This window comes from Scyliorhinus torazame, chromosome 11, assembly GCF_047496885.1.
Source record: "Scyliorhinus torazame isolate Kashiwa2021f chromosome 11, sScyTor2.1, whole genome shotgun sequence".
Taxonomy (NCBI): domain Eukaryota; kingdom Metazoa; phylum Chordata; class Chondrichthyes; order Carcharhiniformes; family Scyliorhinidae; genus Scyliorhinus; species Scyliorhinus torazame.
The window spans coordinates 56,846,218-56,867,253 of NC_092717.1; the positions used below are offsets into that span (position 1 = coordinate 56,846,218).

Genomic DNA, 21,036 nt, shown 5'->3' on the forward strand with positions numbered 1-21,036 from the left:
AGGGGATTCAGTTACACGAGTGTAACAATGTTCATGGCATTATGTATAGGTTTATTTTAATGAATGAAGCATTTCATTTGAACTCTTCATTTTCCTGCCATCCACCTTGTTCCTTCCAGCAATTCAAATGGATAGCGATCTTCACCTGAATGATATATCACATTGGAAGACTAGGATCAGGGGCAAAATTCTCCGGAAACGGCGCGATGTCCGCCGACTGGCGCCCAAAACGGCGCAAATCAGACGGGCATCGCACCGCCCCAAAGGTGCGGAACGCTCCGCATCTTTGGGGGCCGAGCCCGAACATTGAGGGGCCAGGCCGACGCCGGAGGAATTTCCGCCCCGCCAGCTGGCGGAAAAGGCCTTTGGTGCCCCGCCAGCTGGCGCGGAAATGACATCTCCGGGCGGTGCATGCACGGGAGCGTCAGCGGCCGCTGACAGCATTCCCGCGCATGCGCAGTGGAGGGAGTCTCTTCCGCCTCCGCCATGGTGGAGACAGTGGCGGATGCGGAAGGGAAAGAGTGCCCCCGTGGCACAGGCCCGCCCGCGGATCGGTGGGCCCCGGTCACAGGCCAGGCCACCGTGGGGGCACCCCCCGGTGCCAGATCGCCCCGCGCCCCCCCAGGACCCCGGAGCCCGCCCGCGCCGCCTTGTCCCGCCGGTAAGGTAGGTGATTTAATTTACGCCGGCGGGACAGGCATTTTAGCGGCGGGACTTTGGCCCATCCAGGCCGGAGAATCGAGCGGGGGGGGCCCGCCAACCGGCGCGGCGCGATTCCCGCCCCCGCCGAATCTCCGGTGCCGGAGACTTCGGCAACCGGCAGGGGCGGGATTCACGCCAGCCCCCGGCGATTCTCCGACCTGGCGGGGGTTGGAGAATTTCGCCCTAGGTGTGAATCTAACAGTTGGGTTTTTAATTCTGAAAAAAATTTAGATTAGTGGGGGCAGTGTGACCACAGAGTTGACAATTGCACGGCCATACAGCCTCACATGCTTAGAATAGCAGGAACATGCCTGTATAAAGCTGTTGCAGACTTCTCTGGGAGACAGAAGAGGAGCAGCAGTCACTCAAGCTGCATCCTGTCCCCCCCTCTCCTCTCCTTCCTTTTTGTCTGCAGAGAATGCCAAGTGATCTTAAGGGCAGCATGGTAGCACAGTGGTTAGCACAGTTGCTTCACAGCTCCAGGGTCCCAGGTTCGATTCCCAGCTTGGGTCACTGTCTGTGCGGAGTCTGCACGTTCTCCCCGCGTCGGCGTGGGTTTCCTCCGGGTGTTCCGGTTTCCTCCCACAGTCCAAAGATGTGCAGGGTAGGTGGATTGGCTGGTCTAAATTTCCCTTAATATCCAAATAGACTAGGTGGGGTTACTGGGTTTATGGGGATAGGTTAGAAGTGTGGGCATAAGTGGGATGCTCTTTCCAAGGGCCGGTGCACTCGATGGGCCAAATGGCCTCCTTCTGCACTGTAAATTCTATGATTCTATGATCTGTACCTTCCTTCCTCTCTGCAGTGCAATACAGTGTAAGGTACAACAGACCACAACCAATCTAGAGACCCTTGCTAGTGCATAGTGAAGGGTGCCTTCAGATCTGTTCAGACACCTGAATCGCATCTTCAACCAGTGGCTTGCTCAATAAGGACCCTTGTAGTTATGTGGCTCCTGTTGAAGCTATCCTCTGCATTGCAGGAGTCATCCGTCTGTTCCTCAGATGGTATCGCTTTTCTCAAAGAAGCCATCTGCTCACACTGTTCTGAGGTGAAAATCCCGATGGAAGATGTCACTGTCAAAGAATAAAGGTAGCACAGCAACTTGCAGGATGTCTTGCACAGGCATGGATTATAACCTTCCAGTGGTCACAAACAAGTTGAACATTGAGGGAGTGGGATCCCTTTCATCACAGAATTTACAGTGCAGAAGGAGGCCATTCGGCCCGTCGAGTCTGCACCGGCTCTTGGAAAGAGCACCCTACCCAAGGTCAACACCTCCACCCTGTCCCCATAACCCAGCAACCCCACTCAAAACTAAGGGCAATTTTGGACACTAAGGGCAATTTATCATGGCCAATCCACCTAACCTGCACATCTTTGGACTGTGAGAGGAAACCGGAGCACCCGGAGGAAACCCACGCGCACACGGGGAGGATGTGCAGACTCCGCACAGACAGTGACCCAAGCCGGAATCGAACCTGGGACCCTGGAGCTGTGAAGCAATTATGCTATCCACAATGCTACCGTGCTGTCCTTCTGATTGATAAATATTCCAGACTGATCTGAGGGCGCATTCATTGCCACCTGTGTCCAGGTAATTCCCATACCCTTGGGAATCCAACCACTGGAGCAAATCTGAGAGCATTCTGTCTGGCCTTCAATGTCTGTGGTACCCTCAATAACGATGCTTAGAGTGTAAACAGTAAAGAAGGCTTTAATAAACTAAGAACGAGGCTAGAGCCGAGACATGTGCTAACTGCTGCACTGCCCACAAGGCGGCCCCTTATATACCTCTCACAGATGGGCGGAGGCAGAGTTCCCCAGGTCTTAAAGGGGACATCACCTTACATGATGACAAGGATACAGTGTTACAGTAACCGTTTATTACATTCACCCCATGTTTAAAGAACAGTCCGACGGGGGTGAAGTGCCATCATAGCTCCATCCGTCTCGGTGGCCGGATCGTCCTCATCGACCTCCTCAGTTCGGGCGGTGGCGCAGCGGCCGGTGGTGCGACGGACACGGATGTCCTGGTTGAGGGTACATCCGGGTGCATGGCGGTCGGAGCTTCGGTCCGGGTCGGGGTAGGGGAACAGGGCGCAGGGAGAATAGGCGGGGCCGGGGGTAGCGGTGCTGATGCCGGCAGGGTATGTAAAGGGGGGGGCGCTAGGTAAGTGCTCACCAACGGGGGGTGGGGCCGGGACGGGGTGTGTTGTAGGGGGTGCCGGGTCCTGCAGGGGAGCGGCGCGGGAAGGGGCATTTGTAGTGGGGGATCCAGCGGGTGCCAGATCCCGGAGGGAAACCGTATCTTGCCTGCCGTCGGGTTCCTCAACATAGGCATAACTGGGGTTGGCGTGGAGTAATTGGACCTTTTCGACCAGGGGGTCTGTTTTATGGCTCCTCGCGTGCCTCCGGAGAAGAACAGGTCCCGGAGCCGTCAGCCAAGGTGGAAGCGAGACCCCGGAGGTAGACTTCCTGGGGAAGACAAGCAATCGGTGTGCGGGGTCTCATTCATGGCCGTGCAGAGGAGCGACCTAATGGAGTGTAGGGCATCGGGCAGGACCTCCTGCCAGCGGGTAGTTGGGAGACTTCTCGACCGTAGGGCCAGAAGGACAGCCTTCCACACTGTCGCGTTCTCCCTCTCCACTTGCCCGTTTCCCCGTGGGCTATAACTGGTCGTTCTGCTCGAGGCGATGCCTTTGCTGAGCAGGTACTGACGCAGTTCATCGCTCATGAACGATGTACCCCGGTCGCTGTGGGTATAAGTGGGGAAACCGAACAGAGTGAAGATGCTGTGCAGTGCCTTAATCACGGTGGCTGAGGTCATGTCGGGGCAGGGAATGGCGAATGGAAAACGGGAGAACTCATCGATAATGGTGAGGAAATAGGCATTACGATTGGTGGATGGGAGGGTCCCTTGAAGTCCACACTCAGTCGCTCAAAGGGCCCTGAGGCCTTCACGAGCCAAACCTTGTCTGGCCGGTAGAAGTGCGGTTTGCACTCCGCACAGATCTGGCAGGCCCTGATCATGGCCTTGACCTCCTTGGTTGAGTAAGGTAGGTTGCGGGACTTGATAAAATGGACGAGCCGGGTAATCCCCGGGTGGCAGAGGTCATTGTGGATGGCTTGCAGGCGGTCGTCCTGCGCGTTGGCGCATGTGCCGCGGGACAGGGCATCTGGGGGCTTGTTGAGCTCCCCTGGACGATACTTGATATCGTACGTGTAGGTGGAGAGTTCGATCCTCCACCTCAAAATTTTATCATTTTTTATTTTGCCCCGTTGCGTGTTATCGAACATATAGGCGACTGACCATTGGTCGGTGACGAGGGTGAACCTCTTACCGGCCTCCAGCGCGGCACAGCCTCCACAATGGCTTGTGCCTCCTTCTCGACTGCAGAGTGTCGAACCTCTGAGACGGTGAGGGTCCGGGAGAAGAAACGCTACTGGTCTGCCTGCCTGATTGAGGGTAGCAGCCAGGGCGATGTCTGATGCATCGTTCTATACCTGGAAGGGGATAGTTTCGTCCGGCCTTGACGATATCGGCCTTGATGTGGTTGAAGGCCAATTGAGCCTCAGCCGAGACGGGAAAAGTGGTGGTCTTTATGAGTGGGCGGGCTTTGTCCGCATACTTGGGGACCCACTGGGCGTAGTAGGAGAAGAGCCCCAAGCACCGTTTGAGGGCCTTGAGGCTGCGGGGGAGTTCCTTAAGGGGGCGCATGCGGTCGAGGTCGGGACCTAGGACCCCGTCTTCCACGACATAGCCGAGGATGGCTAGCCGGGTTGTGTGGAAAACGCATTTTTCCTCATTATAGGTCAGGTTAAGAGCTTGGGCGGTCTGCAGGAACTTTTTGAGGTTAACGTCATGGTCCTGCTGGTCATGGCCGCAGATGGTGATGTTGTCCAAGTACGGATATGTAGCCCGCGAACCATACTGGTCCACCATTTGATCCATCGCCCTTTGAAAGACGGAGACCCCATTTGTGACGCCGAAGGGGACCCTGAGGAAGTGGAAGAGCCGGCCGGCTGCTTCGAAGGCAGTATAGGGGCGGTCTCTTGGTCAGATGGGGAGCTGGTGGTAGGCGGATTTGAAGTCGACCGTGTAAAATACTCTGTATTGGGCGATCCGATTTACCATTTCCGCGATGCGAGGAAGGGGGTACACATCAAGCTGCGTGAATCGGTTTATGGTCTGGCTATAATCTACGACCATCTGTTTCTTATCCCCGGACCGGACTATCACCACTTGTACTCTCCAAGGGCTGTTGCTAGCCTCGATGACTCCCTCTCCAGTAAACGCTGGACCTCTGACTTGATAAAAGTCATATCTTGGGCACTGTACCGCCGGCTCCTGGTGGCAACTGGCTTACAGTCGGGAGTGAGGTTCGCGAATAGCGAGGGGGGTGCGACTTTCAGTGTCGCAAGGCAGCATACCGTGAGGGGGGGGGGCAAGGGTCCGCCGAACTTCAGTGTCAGACTTAGGTGGCTGCACTGGAAATCCAGTCCGAGCAGCAGGGGGCACAGAGGTGGGGAAGGATATAAAATTTGAAACGGGTGTACTTGGCGCCCTGGATTGTGAGATCCGCAATACAGTGCCCCTTGATTTGTACCGAGTTGGACCCGGATGCGAGGGCTATGGTTTGGGATGCGGGACGGGTGCGCAGGGAGCAGCGCCTCACCATTTCAGGATGGATAAAGCTCTCCGTGCTCCCGGAGTCGAAGAGGCATGCAGTGTCGTGCCCGTTGACCTGGACCTGCATCATAGAGTTCCGCAGGTGTTTTGGCCGAGTTTGGTCGAGGGTGATCGCACCCACTCGCGGGTAGTCCGAGTCCTCAGCCGAGTCGGACTCGTAAAAGGGCCGCCGCCGGCTGCGCGTGTCGGGTCGAGAAGATGGCCACCGACAAGATGGCCGCTCCCATGATTTGCACGAGGCTGATGACGCGTCAGAAGGGGGCGTGTCGGGTTGGTTCGCAGCCTCATTGCGAGGCCTGCGGGCCTGAGAGCCTGATTTTCGGGTCGGCTATTCTTTGTTCTTCTGGCCCCTGGGTCTGGCCAGACAGAACTTCGCAAAATGTCCCTTCTTCCCGCGGTCGCTGCAGATCGCGGAGCGGGCTGGGCAGCATGGGCGTGGGTGCTGGCCCTGCCCGCAGAAGTAGCACGATTCTCCCGAGCGCTGCCGGCAGGTAGAGAGCAGATGCCTGGCGTGCACCTCGTTGATAGGCTTGACGAACCGCTTGCGGAGTAGCTCGACCGCCTCTTCATAGGTCATCGCCTTTTTGAGCGTGGCGGAGCTTCTGTGACTCACCTGGGCGTGGAGTAGGCGCAGCTTGCGTGGCCCCAGGATGGGAGTCTCTGAGGAGTCCAGGTAAGCCTCAAAGCATCGGAGCCAGTATTTAAAAATGTTCTTTGCCTCCGGTGTCCGTGCTTCCAGGTTGAGCTTCTCTGGTTTTGGACCTGCGTCCATCCTGAAGTAGTTTAGTTTATTAAATTGTGGTCCCATCAATAACGACGCTTAGAGTGTAAACAGTAAAGAAGGCTTTAATAAACTAAGAACTAGGCTAGAGCCGAGACGTGTGCTAACTGCTGCACTACCCACAAGGCGTCCCCTTATACCGCTCACAGATGGGCGGAGCCGGAGGTGGAGTTCCCCAGGGTTCCAAGCCCGGTCTTAAAGGGACATCACCTTACCTGATGACAAGGGGTACAGTGTTACAGTCACCGTTCATCACAATGTCAAAGTGGATAAGTTGGTGACCCGGATAAACGTAGTATCAATCGTCTGGCAGATACAGTTATGGGAAGCAAATTGTGAAATGTTGCAACTGTCACCAGCAGATCTTTGCACAAAGACATGAGTGAAGAAATTCAGGACTTTGGTGATTTACAGCAGCTATTGTTCCAAGAAGGAGACCTTGTACCAGACGCCTGCAGATGCAAGCAGCACCTTGCTCTGCACACCAGAGGCACTGTTGATCTGTGATGTTAAGGAAGCTGTCCCTGGTCTGTTTACTCTAGTGCTGGAGGTATTGACTGATTTGAGTTGAAGTGCTTTGTCCATCCCTCTGTGTTGCGGAGTGACATGCAGCTGTAGGGAAGGAAGCTGGTGTTGTATGTTTGCTCCTGTTGCTGCTACGCTGTTAGTGTGAGTGTGTCTCCTCTTATTATTCCCCACTGAAGGTCCATGCTATAACTGCATTTACTTCTCCTGTACCGCGGTGAAACTGACAGCAGGAGAATACAGGTCAACTGGGTAAGGTTGAAGGTCAGTGAAATGACTTCCAGAAGTTGGACATAGCCCATGAAACGGTGAAATCAACTCTCGGAGCAAGAGCTGGGAGCAACATCCTTCCACATGGGCAAGCCAGCACCTCTGCAATTTCACTCTTTCAAATGGCATTCAAGGCTGCCGGCTTAACTGATCAATGATTCCGCACAGTCCTTTTCCTTTGTTAACCCTGGCGAATTCCACAAAGTTCAGGAAACCACTGCACAGGCTGTTTATAGCTAATGTTCAAGGGTAAAGACTCAATTAATTAATTGACTGGCTGACCTGACAACTCCATATTTTCCCCTCAGCTCCAAATACACCCTGGTAAAACCTCAAAGTGGGCAGGGTCATGCCACGTTTCTGGCCTACCAGCCTGTTTTGGTGCTTTAATCCACACGCCCCCACCTGAAATTGAACCACCCTCCCCTACCTTGGCAGTTAAAATTCTGTCCATTGACTCAGCAGCACAGCCATCACTGTCTCATGTGGGATAACTTAATTTATTACTTGATAATCGAATGAACATTGTTTCTTTCATACCTCAGGATCTTAAGCACCTTACCCCCAACCAGTAAAACATGTTTTTCACTCAAGTAGAGGATATCAGTAGAATCATTACAATATAATAAGCACCCAGTGAATCTCTGCAACAAAAAACATTTCCTCATACACTTTCTATTGCAATATATTACTTCTGTGGCCTTCAGCAGAGCTAGAGCCTGGCTAATTTTTCCCTTCTGTGAGATGTCCATGGTAGACATTCTCTGGGTTTTCGGAGCCTGTGAGGGTCTTGTCAGAGACTGCCCTACCTACATCTTTTGAAGAGAGTCTCCTTTGCAATTAGTCCCTCTCAGGAGCCACCTGCTGTTAACCAAGAGCAGGTGGACATTTTGCTGCCTGTCAGTGAGGCAGTCAGTCACCAAGGAAAGGCTTTGATCAATGTTGTGCAAACTGGCAACCAGACTATACAGGCCATCGGTGTGGTCCAGCTTGCACACCATGGCCTGACGCATCTGAATTTCCGTGAGCTTGGTCAGTTTTTCAGTGGAACTGGTCATCAGCGTAAATGTTTGCGACATCATAACCCTCATGCTAGATATTTTCCATTTTCTGTCCCAAGGTCCATACTGCCTCTGGAAATTCACATTTCCCGATGTTGGTTCACAAATACTCTTTAGTGTATAAACGCTGAGGCTCAGCATCTTGTGTCTAGGTGAGCTGAGCTTGAAGTGTCCTCCCTCCATTGAACCTGGCTCCCAAACCCTGCTGATGCTCACATGTGATGTACTTTTCACCATGTGCCAGTTTACCTACTTGAGATACCGGGCCCATTGTTATCTTTGTGTCTGTGCTGGTGGACGGTGCACAGGAATCATGTGAACGCGCCTTTTCAAAGTCCTGATATGGCCTAAGGACTCGACATGCTCTGCCCTAATCTCCTCCATTTGCACCACCTACACAGCTGTGGGTGAAAGTCATGAGTTGGTGCTGAGATTGGGTGAAATTGGTTCCAAGATAGGAACAAAAAGAACATGACAATTGTCGTGTTGGGTGTTCCGATACACGAACGAACCAACACGGTTGTAGATGGTACAACTCTGTTTTATTATTCTGTACAATAATAACTATTAACTTCTGGCTGTCGTTCGTACTTCACCAGCTAACCTGTGGACCCAGCCCTAGCACTATCTTAGTGAGGCACTCAGCACATGGTGTATGTCTGAGTGGCGCGCTGTGAGCTCTGTGCTCTGAGCTATCTCCTGGTAGCATGAGCAGGAACTGTGGTGCTCCCTGTTTTATAGTGCGTGTGCTCTCGCTGGTGATTGGCTGTGATGTTGTGTGTGTGTTGGTTGGTCGGTCCATCTACCTGTCCATCAGTGTGTGTGTGATTGCACCATGATATGTTAATATGGATATCATGACAACAATGAATACATTGGTGGTATTAATTCAACATGACTGACAGTTAACTACCAAGCTGCACTCATGCTATCACCTTGGCTGGGATTTCATATGGTCTCACTGAACATGTAGGGAGGTGGGGGTTGGGGCGGGGTAATACGAACATATGAATTAGGAGCAGGAGGAGGTTACCTTGCCCTTCGAGCCTGCTCTGCCATTCAATAAAATCATGGCTGAGTCTGATCTGACTGTAACCTCCAACCTACCCCCCGTAACCTTTCATCCTTTAATCAATGGGGTGGAATGACAGAAGGTGCCATACCCATCGCCTTCCCACTGCTGTTGGCATTTTACCAGTGGCAGGGAAGTTGGCGGATGGCCCATCTGCCCTGAGGTCAATTTAGGGCTTCAAGTTTCCAATTAAGGGCCTCCTTGTGCTGACAAAGGGATTTTACCAGTGACATGTGGGCCTTCGTCATGTGGAGATATAATCTGGACATCCTCTTGAGGGCTCTGCGGGGGAGGTGGGGAGGAGTTTGTGATAGGGCACCTCTTGGGCCACCACCCCTCCCTAAAAAAGACGCCTGTCCTCAATGACCCCCTCTCCCAACCCTTCCTGATTGGCCTCGACAGTCTGACCTCACTTTTTTGGGTTCCAGGGCCTCCATTGTTGAAGGTCCTGCCTACTTGCTGTCCTAGCAGTGGCCACCACACCTGGTGGTGTTGGTGGACCTGGAGACCTGCCGGTCCTCTGATTGTCTGGCAGCTCTTGAGGGCAGGGCCTCGTCTCTTAAAGGGATGGGCGTCCCTGATGCAGGCAGTTATTTGCCAACTGCTTGTAAAATCCCTCCACACACAAAAGGATGGACCATTTCGCCAACCTCATAAATAATGCTCAAGCCCTTCTTTGCACGCTTGATGCTGAAATTGGGAACATCAATACTCTCCTGCAGAATCACGGTTAACCCGATCAGACAATTGCTTGCTGTGTATCGTGCATACTCACAAATTGGCCTACTGCAAACTTGAAAAGTCCCCAGTGTACCTCAGATTACCCTGGAAGGATAAGGTATCTAACAATTTGAGCAGCAGGTGAAGCGACAATGCAGTACCGATATGAGTGGTATTTTCCATAAATAGGATGCTGCCATCAAGCAAAAACAATGTTCTGTCGATCGCAAGAAAGAATAATCTGGTAAATAAATTTCACTGCCAGTGTGCCATACATCCTGATGACTGGTGGATTGTATCAAACAATATGTCTTCTGGCTGTGTACAATTGAGCGAGCACCAACCATGTTTAACCAGACAGCATTTGAAAAACTCAACATAATGTCTAATGTTAGGTGTGATGCCACAGTGGACATCACTTGCTGAACAATCCTGAATGTGCTAAGAATTAGACTACGACCCATTTAAGGTTATTAGTCAGGCTCGCAATGTGGCTTATTCACGCTAACTAGAATTTCTCTATATTGATATGCAGGGATCTGTCTTCTGCAGGAAAATGAATATGTCCAGGCATTGAACCTTTTTCTCAATTTAAAAAAAAGTGTGGGCAAAAGTAGTTTTCTGGTGGATTCTCTGTAGCAATGCCTCTGCCAATCAGATTTCACTTTCCAATGAATCAGTACCCTCCCCTTATGCAGTGTAAATTATTGCTAACTTTGAAATTTTGCATTCTTCCCAGTGCAAGATGAAAAGCTGAAACAGCATGTCTCCTTTTTTCAGCAATGTAATTTATCGCCCTTGTAAGAGTGATCTGGATGCACTGGATGAGATTTACCGGCCCCGTCCCGCCAGATCAGGGCAGGACACAACCAGTAGATTCCGGAAGGGGCCTGTCCTGGGATTCCCAACAGTCGTTACGCATCGCAAGATCCAACTAGATCTCGCAAGACGTTGCGATTTGGATCCCGCCCAAAATGGGCAAGACCCAGTCTCGCAGAGTTAAATGAGTTTAGATACCCACTTAACCTGCTGACCTCGGATCGCCGGCATCTCTGAGCTTCGTCGAGGAGACCCCAACTGGGTGTCGTTTATCATTTGTCCCCACAAACGGGGGAACTGGCGGACCGCCACTTGGGGGGGGGGGGTCTACCAGGCAATTGGAGGCACCGGTGGTCCGCCTCTGGGCAGGGTGGCATCTTGGCACTGCTGGTGCCATCTGGGCTCCTTGGCATAGCCAGCCCGGCACCCTAGCAGTGCCGCCTGACACCTTGGCAGGGACACTTCCAGGGTTCCAGGCTGACAGCGTCAAGGTGACAGGCCGCACGGGAATAGGGACCTTGGTGCCCTGCCTGTGAGAGCTGGCTGGGGGTGGGGGGGGGGGGAAATCGAAGACCCCCTATAGGTGAGTTGGGGCATTAGGTGTGTCAGGCCGTCATGTCAGGGGGTGGGGGTGCCATTTAAAAATGGTGTGTTAATCTCTCCCTGCGCTGAGGAGCTATTCTCGTCAGTGCACTTCAGAGCAGGAAATTAGGCTAAGTACGGCATCGGGGGCGTTCCCCGCTGGGGCTGAAATAGCAGCAGAGTGCCGTGGCATAGCAGGGTAGCGCCGGGAACGACCCCGCTGATCCCGCCCAAAGCGGATTCTGATTTTTTTTGTTTGATCGCGCCCATTGTTTAGTGTCAACAGTAAATTAGTAATCTCCCCATATCATTATGGATGCCCCCACTCCTCTATTTTTCCCTCAGCCCTTATCTTCATTTAATCTCTCCTTCTGCTTTCACTTCCTTACCCTGCTCTCATTCTCTTCTTTCTTCCCCATCAAGTTGGAACCAATTGCATCATAACGTGGCAAAATCGTTATTCCAAAGCTTTACTGTTCTGACTTGGTGCCTTATTTGTTCCAAGATAGTAATAGGAATTCATTCTTACTTATATATTTAATGATGCAATTCCCAGCCAATTGAAATAAAAGCTGATAGTTAGACGACTTATACAAAGTTAGGCAAGACCATAAGACGGAAGAGCAGAACTAAGCCACTCAGCCCATCGAGTCTGCTCCGTCATTCAATGAGATCACGACTGATCTGATGTGATAATCCTCAATTGCACCTCCCTGTCTTATCCCCGTAACCATTGATTCCCTTACTGATTCTAAGATCATTTGTTTGTCAGACACTCTGCAGAGAAAATTTGAATATTGCCTCCAGTGGTTAAATGCATTGTCTGTAATTTTCTCTCTCCTGGGAGTCCCTCGGAGTCAAGGATGACTTGCTTCCACACCACAAATTAGATCTCAGGTGACTGAGGAGTCGAAAGCGTGACCCACAGTTACAAGTGGTTGGAGGAACAGGGAGGTGGGGTACCCGGGTTCCCACGCACTCCTTTCACTCTCGACACTTGGTTTCAGCTTGCTCTCGGCAATGAAAAGTGAGGTGTTCAGCTCCTTCCCAGGTGCCGGATGCTTTTTCTCTACGATGGGCCAACTTGTATTTCCAGATGTTGGTGGGGAAGCTTTGCAGGGCATGCGGACAATGGGGCCGACTGAATGAAGCTGATCAAGTTTGGCTAATGCTTCAATGCTAGGAATGTAGGCCTGGGTGAGAACACCAACGTTGGTGTGCCTATCCTGCCAATGGATTCACAGAATCCTGTGGCAATAGAGCTGATGGTACTTCTCCAGCGTTTCGAGGTGTCTGCTGTACATAGTCTGCATCTGTAAGCCATGTAGGAGGGCAGATATCACTGCTGCTCTGTAGATCTTGAGCTTGGTGCTAGGTCTAAGGTCCTGGTCTTCAAACATTCTCTTCCTCAGGTCACCCAAGTTTGGGCTGGCACACTGAAGGCAGTGTGAACCTTGTAGTCAATGTCTGCCATGTTGACATAGACTCCCAAAGTATGGAATGAGGTCCACATTGTCCAAGACCTCATTGTGGATTTTGATAACTGGTGCGGGGTGGTGGAGTGTAGTGCTATCTGAAGGGGAAGGTTGACCGAGGACCTTTGTCTTATGGATGTTCAGTGTACACCTCAGTTAAGCTTTTGACCATGGCTTGGAGCTCGGCCTCTGAGTATGCATAGATTCAAGCATCATCTGACACAGTAGTTCAATGGCAGAGGATGGGATAACATTGGATCTGGCCTGCAGGCGACAGAGATTAAACATATTCCCACTTGGTACCACTCCAGTGGGGAGCTGCTGAGAGTGAGCTGGAGCATGTCAGCGAGGAAGATTAAGAAAAGTTGGTGTGATGGAACAGCCTTGCTTCATCCCAGTCTGAGCGTAAATTGGGTCTGTGGTGGATCCACTGGTCAGGATCACAGCTGGCATGTCATCGTGGAGCAGGCAGAGGATGGTGACAAATCGTTAGGGGCAGCCAAAACGGAGGAAGATGCTCCATAATCCCTCGCAGTTGACGGTATCAAAGGACTTTGTTAGGTCGAAGAAGGCCATTTACAAGGGTTGGTGCTGTTGGTCAAAGATTTTATCGAGCAAATTTCAATCTCGTCTCAAGTTTTAAGTGCACTTTCTACAAGTTTTCTACTTCAATTAGAGCTTGATATTATCAACTATTTTGTATCCATATGCAGCTGTTTGCAACCTACACTACTGTACGGATTTACATGTTTAATTTTCAAAGCTACTTTGGCAAAAATATGTAAATCTTCTATCACCTGTGCTTGACTTGACCTATCTTTACTGATGTACTCCAGTTATAATTCTAAATGAAGAATTGTGTCACAATGTCAGAACATGTAACAAAAAACTCAATTATTAACATCAATGAATCAGAGAAAAACAACATTGAATCGTTACAACAGAAAAAGAGGCCATTTAGGTCACAAGTCCATGGCGAATCTCTGCAAGAACATCCTGGCTAGTCACACTCCCTCGCCCTTTTTCATAGCCAGGCAAACATTGGGTGGGATTCTCCGTTGGCTGATGCCTATATCGGGAAATGCGACTGAGTGGAAAACCCGTTCCGATGCCGAAATCGCGGGGACACCAATTTGACACCAAATCATGATTCTCCGTTACCTCGTCATTAGCGTCAAGTTGTCCGGAACACACATACAGTAAACACCGTTTGCTCATTATTAGCGGGTCTGACCAGTATCCTCCGGAGCCTCCGTGATTCTTTGCCACCAATGGGCTGCGTTCCCGACGCCGCGGTTCACTTGTGCTTTTAAAAATTGTGAAACTGGTGTCGTGGCTGCTGGGGGAGAGGGGGTACGGGAAGTGTCCAACATCGCCACAGTGTGTTGACATATATGCCACTGGCCGGGGGCTTCTGCCAGGGCCGGGGAGAGTAGCGGAGGATGGCCAGGAGGTTGACTGTGGGGTCGTGGTGCACGCGCACGGAGCATCATTGCCGCAGCCGGAAAGGCAGGCATGCAGCTGTGCATGCTGCTGACAGCCCACTGTGAACTTAGGGCCATGGGTTGTATAGGTGTCCGCCCAGGCCCCTAGGTGCCCTCTGGCCCCAGCCAACCCAACAGCTATATGGGCGTGTTCCAGAGCAACCAGTGTCATCTTGTTGGCTGGGATGAGTGTGTGTGGGGAATGTAATGGGCATGTATTGTGCAGCTTGTCAGCTTCCGGAGTATCATTCACAGACCTGGCGAGTCCCACACCATTTTTCATTGGGATCGATTGTGTTCCATGTGGGACTAGCCCCTCCACAATTACTGAATCGATCCAGGTTCGGCTCCAGTTTTGCTGTCATGAAAGTCCACAAATTCTGCATTGGCGTCAATACTTAGTTTCAAAAAGGGAGAATCCAGCCCATTGTGTTTCCTTCACTTAAGACACTTATCTAATTTCCTTTTGAAAGCTAGAATCAAATCTGCCTCCAGCACCCTTTCAGGCAGTGTATTCAAGGTCATAACCACCCGGGAAGACTGGAATCATACCTGCGGCTGCACAAATGCCTGTCTGTTTCACTAACAAAATGGGGCAGCATGGTAGCATAGTGGTTAACACTATGATTTCACAGCTCCAGGGTCCCAGATTCGATTCCTGGCTTGGGTCACTGTCTGTGCGGAGTCTGCACGTTCTCCCTGTGTCTGCGTGGGTTTCCTCCGGATGCTGCGGTTTCCTCCCACAACTCCCGAAAGACATGCTGTTAGGTAATTTGGACATTCTGAATTCTCCCTCTGTTACCTGAACAGGCGGCGGAATGTGGCAACTAGGGGCTTTTCACAGTAACTTCATTGCAGTGTTAATGTAAGCCTACTTGTGACAATAAATATGTTTTAAAAAATTAAATCCCCTATCACTATATTATATTCATCTGTTTCCCCTTCAAAAGATTTTTCCAGACAATGTCATCAACTCAATTTCAAAGTTCTGAAAATATTGTTTGGCACGGTAACAGAAATTAATTGACTACAGAAGTTTACTTGTAGAATCCGCCCAATAGGTAGATTTGTTTTGCCTTGCATTTGCTGAGAAACTTGCTCAATTACGTGTATTTGACAGCAGTATTTGTGAGCCCTATTTATAACGGTATTGGTATATATTTAAATTTATAAGCAATACAATGAACATCCCATAACAGCCTCCCCGAACAGGTGCCGGAATGTGATGACTAGGGGCTTTTCACAGTAACTTCATTTGAAGCCTACTTGTGACAATAAGCGATTTTCATTTTTCATTTCATTTCATTGGAACCAGTGTAGGCCATTTGCTCCATCGAGCCTGTCCCGCCAACATGACTGATCAGCAATCTAACTTCATTTAGAAGACATTGCTGTGTAACAAACAATGAACAATATTCTTATTTACACAAATCAAGTAATAAATTTATCAATCACTATATTGGACTTAGTTCATTTCTGATGACGGTCTGTAGATTCCTATGGATGTGCAACAATTAAGACTGACAGTAAGACTGCAAGTGTATTCTTCTCCATTGACAACTGTTTTGGCACAAGAGTATTCTTTCCTAACAGTTTTTGCTTCATGTCGTACTGTACCCCCTGCCCGTGACACTTCAGCTGGTGTCCAATACATCCTGTCGAGATTTTCATATGGCCTAGCATATGTGGGGGATTTAGTTGAGTGTGTAACTGACATGATTAATTAAGCAGCTCAACTTTAAAGAAAATATCAATGCAGGTGATTCTTATTTTAAGCATTCACACATAATCAGCAGTGTTATTTTTGGAGTGGCAGATCGACCTTGTTCTGCAGGAATTTAGTTTGATCTTGTTGCCCAGAAAACTTGAATAATTTAAGGCATTCATTTTGGAATTAATTGGTGAGGTGAAAAATAATTTCCCATTGACCTTCTGGAAAATAAAATTGACATTTGCAAGTCGTAGACTTTGATTCTCCATTCCTTTCGCTGGCAGGATTTTCCGCTGCAGAGAATGGAGATTTGGTTGAGCGCCAGATTCTCTGTCCTCGCTGGCACTGGGTAGCAAGGCGGACTCACAACAGAGAATCTTGCCCATTGAGTTAGCTGAAACCCATCTTGCCCCAGTTTCGCAAAGTCAAAAATGAGTTTTGAAGGAGGATTCTGGTATCAAGAATGTAGCTGTCAGCTAAATGACTAAGAATGTTGACAGTGAGGACTGTCTTGACAAATGTATCTTTCATATTTGTTTGAACTATTAATTTTGAATTGGGTGACGAGATGTTAAATTTAGCTTTAATGTTGAATGCATACAACATCGGGTGGAATTTCACCATCCTCCACCAGCGGGTTTTAAGGAGTTGGGGGGGGGGGGTGAGTACTCATAAAATGCAGCACGTGATCTGCCCACTGCCTCCTTTTTGCCCACCCCCAACCTGTCGCCCATTTATAGGGGGCTTTGGGTGGCCCACCCAACCTTGGGTCTATTAAGGTTCTTACGTGCCCAATTAATGGCCACCTATGGGTCTCATCCCACTCCAGCTACTATTTTACCCTTAGGCAGGGGAAAGCTCACACCGAGCAGGTAGCCCAGCAGCTTTAGCTGTTCAGGTTTGTGTTGGGAAAGGGGGAGTACCTACTTTTGGGGTCTCCTATGTTCCTTGAAGGTACCACTCTCCAAGATCATACTTCCTTTAAGCCTCTTCCCCGCCTCTGAAGCACGGTTCACCCACCCCATCACTCCCCTTGCTGGGGCCTGCCTGTCAGGCCCTGCCGATAGCTCTGGCCTCCCTTAGATCCTCTTTTTTGGGGCAATGGTTGCAGTCCCAGCAGTGACCACTGCTCCAACCTGGTGCTGCTGAGACTGGCCAGCCGACCTCTAAGGTGGGGCTTCTTCCCCAGATGGGGCTGGAATTCTCACCCTGAGCCAATTAATAAATCGCTGCGGGGCAGTTGACATTGGCAGGGTTGCGTTCCAAAAAAATAATTCAAAAATGCTGCCTGAGAAATTTGTTTCAAAAGGACACTGTAATAATACTTTCCAGCAACATAAATGTCAAAAGAAAATGAAGGGCTAATTCTGGGAATAAAATGCTCTGTTTTTCAATGTTTTGACCCTATAGGTCACTGCATCTTCTACTTTTGTAATTCTTTGCTGTGAGAATGTCTGAGAAAGGCACAGCGAACCAAGAGACATTGGAGGAAGCTGCGAATGAGCAAGAGATTGAAATTTCTCTACCCTCTCCAGAGACATGTATCATTCGAACCGGAAGCTTGGAGGAGAAAGAGAAGGAAAAAGAGGATAAAACAAATGAGACAAAGGCTGACCATCAGGTGAGGTGGCCCATAGAACATTAATGCCTCTCAGGTCAATTACAAATTGTATTGATTACTGTGCTTTTAATAATAGAAGATCATTTCATTATGCCTGTGTGTTTCAAAAATTATCAATCCGACCTAGTACAAGTAAGACACAGGTTTTTGTTTATGTAGTTCTTTTTCTTTTGCGTTGACAGCTTTTTAAAAAAAATTGCTCTCCGATTATGCCTTTCATGCTTGCATCTGTTAAGTAACACACTTGGCTTGGATTATATTCAAATTGTTGGTTTAATTTGGTAAAAGACATTGGGACTGTGGCGGGATAATCCATTGTGCATCCGCCTTGCAAACGCTGCCAACGAGGATGAAGAACTTGGTGCTCTGCCAAATCCTCATTCACTGCAGTGTGAACAGAGAATCCCGTCGGCGTGAAGGAACGGAGAGTCAAAGTCTGTGTGTAAATAAGAAATAGGGGCTGAATTCTCCGGTCTGTCTGCCGCCGGTTTCTCGGCACCGCGCCGTTCGCCGGCGGCAGGATTCTGTACTCCCGCCTATACTCTAGACTCCTGCCGCCAGTGAACGGCGCGGTGCCGAGAAACCGGCGGCAGGCAGACCGGAGAATTCAGCCCCTATTTTCCTCTGCTGCCAAACCCGCTGGCGGGGGTGCGCTGCCTGAGGACAGTGAGAAACATAACCACCGGAGAATTTCGCCCAAGATGTTTTTTTTAATCAGAAATTTACAAACGTGTTTGCACGCCTTCACTCTGTAGGGTAGGTAGCAGATTTTATCAAAATGAGGTTGTACTGTAAAGTTTCATTGAACTGAAATCATATTAAAACCATGAGCTTTCTAATTTTCCTCTCACCTTTGTCCAGTGAGTGACAATTGTTTGTGATTTGCTGCACAGAAACGAACAGTAAACCAGGGGCAGCAGAGGAAAAGAGCAAAGGTAGGGTCATTCTTCAATGCATGTCAAAACTGAAATGATTTCTTACTTTAGTATTCAGGTGATTGTTCTTGAATGTTGCAGTGAAATTGTGCCAAGGTAGCATGGTGCTCAGTTAGAAACATATGTTCCTGAGTGAAGAGTCACATCGTATTTCATGTAGCGCTTGCTCTGATTCACCTTATGCCATTGAAGCACCTTGCCCCTTTAGGTGGGATAATGCAAACTTACACATTCTGGGCGCGACCTACTGACTGTTCATGCCGGTGGGAAATTCCGGTCCCACGAGGGATGCAATCATCGAGAAATTCCGTTGACAACGGCAGGGTCGGTAAATCCCGCTGGTGGGTCGTGCCCGCCACCAAAAAAACCACGTGGCAGCTTGGTCGGTAAATCTGCCCTCAAACGCCAAATTAAATAACCTAAAGAACCTTTAGAGAGAAGTAATAAGTCATTTGCCAGTGAAAGTAACTTCCATAAAAAATAAGCAAAGGTAAAAAGGACAACACCGTTCCAGCTTACTGTTCACAATAAATGTGCAGATTTAAATGTTAGCAATATTGAACTGAATTGAGACCATAAGACCATAAGACATAGGAGCGGAAGTAAGGCCATTCGGCCCATCGAGTCCACTCCACCATTCAATCATGGCTGATTTCAACTCCATTTACCCGCTCTCTCTCCATAGCCCTTAATTCCTCGAGAAATCAAGAATTTATCAACTTCTGTCTTAAAGACACTCAACGTCCCGGTCTCCACCGCCCTCTGTGGCAATGAATTCCACAGACCCACCACTCTCTGGCTGAAGAAATTTCTCCTCATCTCTGTTCTAAAGTGACGCCCTTTTATTCTAAGGCTGTGCCCCCGGGTCCTAGTCTCCCCTGCTAATGAAAACAACTTCCCTACATCCACCCTATTGAGACGAAAGCATCAAAGAAAAATACTGCAGATGCTGGAAATCCTGAAATAAAACCAGAAACTGCTGGAAATACTCAGGAGGTCTGGCAACATTTAAAAACAGAGTTAAGGGATGGAATCTTCCTGGTCTCATGGGATAAGCTTCCTGACAGAACCAGGAGGAATCTTTGAAATCAGGTTTCCGGGTTATGACGGAGGTGTCCTTGTTTTCCGCCTATTTAGTTAGTTTCCACCTGTGCACTGATCTCCACTTTTCCGAAGTTGTCAGACTGCTATTTTGACCTCCAGTACTGGAGGAGCTGAAATTTCCTCTAATATTGGAAAGACTGAAGCCATCATTTTCAATCCCTGCTCCCAACTCTGTTCCTCAGTGACAGATTGCATCCCTCTCCCTGGCAGCACTCTGGGATTAAGTCAATCTGCTCACTATCTTGGTGCCATATTTGATCCTGAGATGACCTGCAGATTTAATATTCACGCCATCACTAAGACCATCTCTTTCCACCCCTATAAGATCTCCTGATTTTACCCCATCTCAGCTCATTTTCTGCTGAAACCCCCATTCATGTCTTCATTACCTCTAAACTCGACTATTCCAACACCCTCTGCCGGTCTCCCACTTTCTCCCCATTGTAAACATGAGGTCATCCAAAACTCTATCAGCCTGTGCTCTATGATCTGCAGTGATTCCCATTCAAACAACATCTCGATTTCATTCTTATTTTCAAATCTCTCTGCAGCCTTGTCTCTCCCTATCTCTGTATTTCCCTTCCATCTGTACAACCATACAAGATTAGGCCCTCCTCTAATTCTGGCCTCTTGAGCGTCTTCACCATTAGTGGTCCGGTTTTCAGTTACCTCGGCCCTAAGTTCTGGAATTCCCTGCCTGTGCCTCTCTACCTCTCTTTCTTCCTTTAGGACACTCCTTGAGACCTACCTCTTTGGCCAAGTTTTGGATCATCTGATCTAATATTTCCTTATGTGCCTCGCTGTCACATTTTTGTTTTGTGATGAGCCTTGGGTTGTTTCATTGCATTATAAACACTTTATAAGTGCAAGATGTTGTGAATAAAGATGATTGGAAAAAGCACTTTTCTGCCTTGAAAGAAAGAGGGCCTCATAGACATATATACAGCAGTAACTGGTATCAGGTTGACCAACCATCCCATAATTTACAGGATAGTCCCATAATTTTCCTCGCTGTCCAATGTTCCATGCGATGGCATCCCAGGGTGCCCAGGGAAAGGTGTCTGGCAGGCATGGAGGGGGTGGGGTCCAGCAAGGATGACTGAGAGGCTTTGGCAAGCCTGGAAGAGAGGGGAGGGGCTGCTAATGCTGAATGGGATGGAGGGGGTTGGGGAGGGGGGGTTTCTGAGTGAGTGGGGGATTCTGAGTGAATGGGGGATATGCAGGGTGGGAAGCAGGACTTCTGAATGAGTGAAGAGAAAGGAAATTGGCCTGCGGAGTATGTACGTTGGGGAGGTGAGTTGGGTAGAGGGGTTTGTGTGAGTGTATGGGTGCACTGTGGAGCTTTGGGGGAGCAGCCTGCACATCATTGATAGGGTTGAAGAGGCAGACACTAACGGAATAATGTGAGGGCATAGGTTAGTCTTTGGCACTCTTTTGGCACTCTGCGACCCTTTCGGTGCTGAGAATGCTGTTGCCTCAAA

At 49.5% G+C, this 21,036-nt stretch overlaps 1 protein-coding gene across 12 annotated transcripts in view; it reads left to right on the forward strand.

Moving 5' to 3' along the window:
- Positions 1 to 21,036, forward strand: part of LOC140385293 (cAMP-regulated phosphoprotein 21-like) — a 646,047-nt gene that overhangs the window by 312,620 nt on the left and 312,391 nt on the right. For all 12 annotated transcript variants that reach the window (XM_072467301.1, XM_072467302.1, XM_072467307.1 and 9 more), the window contains 2 exons: positions 17,306 to 17,516; positions 18,410 to 18,451. In XM_072467301.1, coding sequence (XP_072323402.1) covers positions 17,346 to 17,516; positions 18,410 to 18,451 — 213 coding nt within the window. In that variant the 5' untranslated portion in view covers positions 17,306 to 17,345. The remainder of the gene's footprint in view (positions 1 to 17,305; positions 17,517 to 18,409; positions 18,452 to 21,036) is intronic.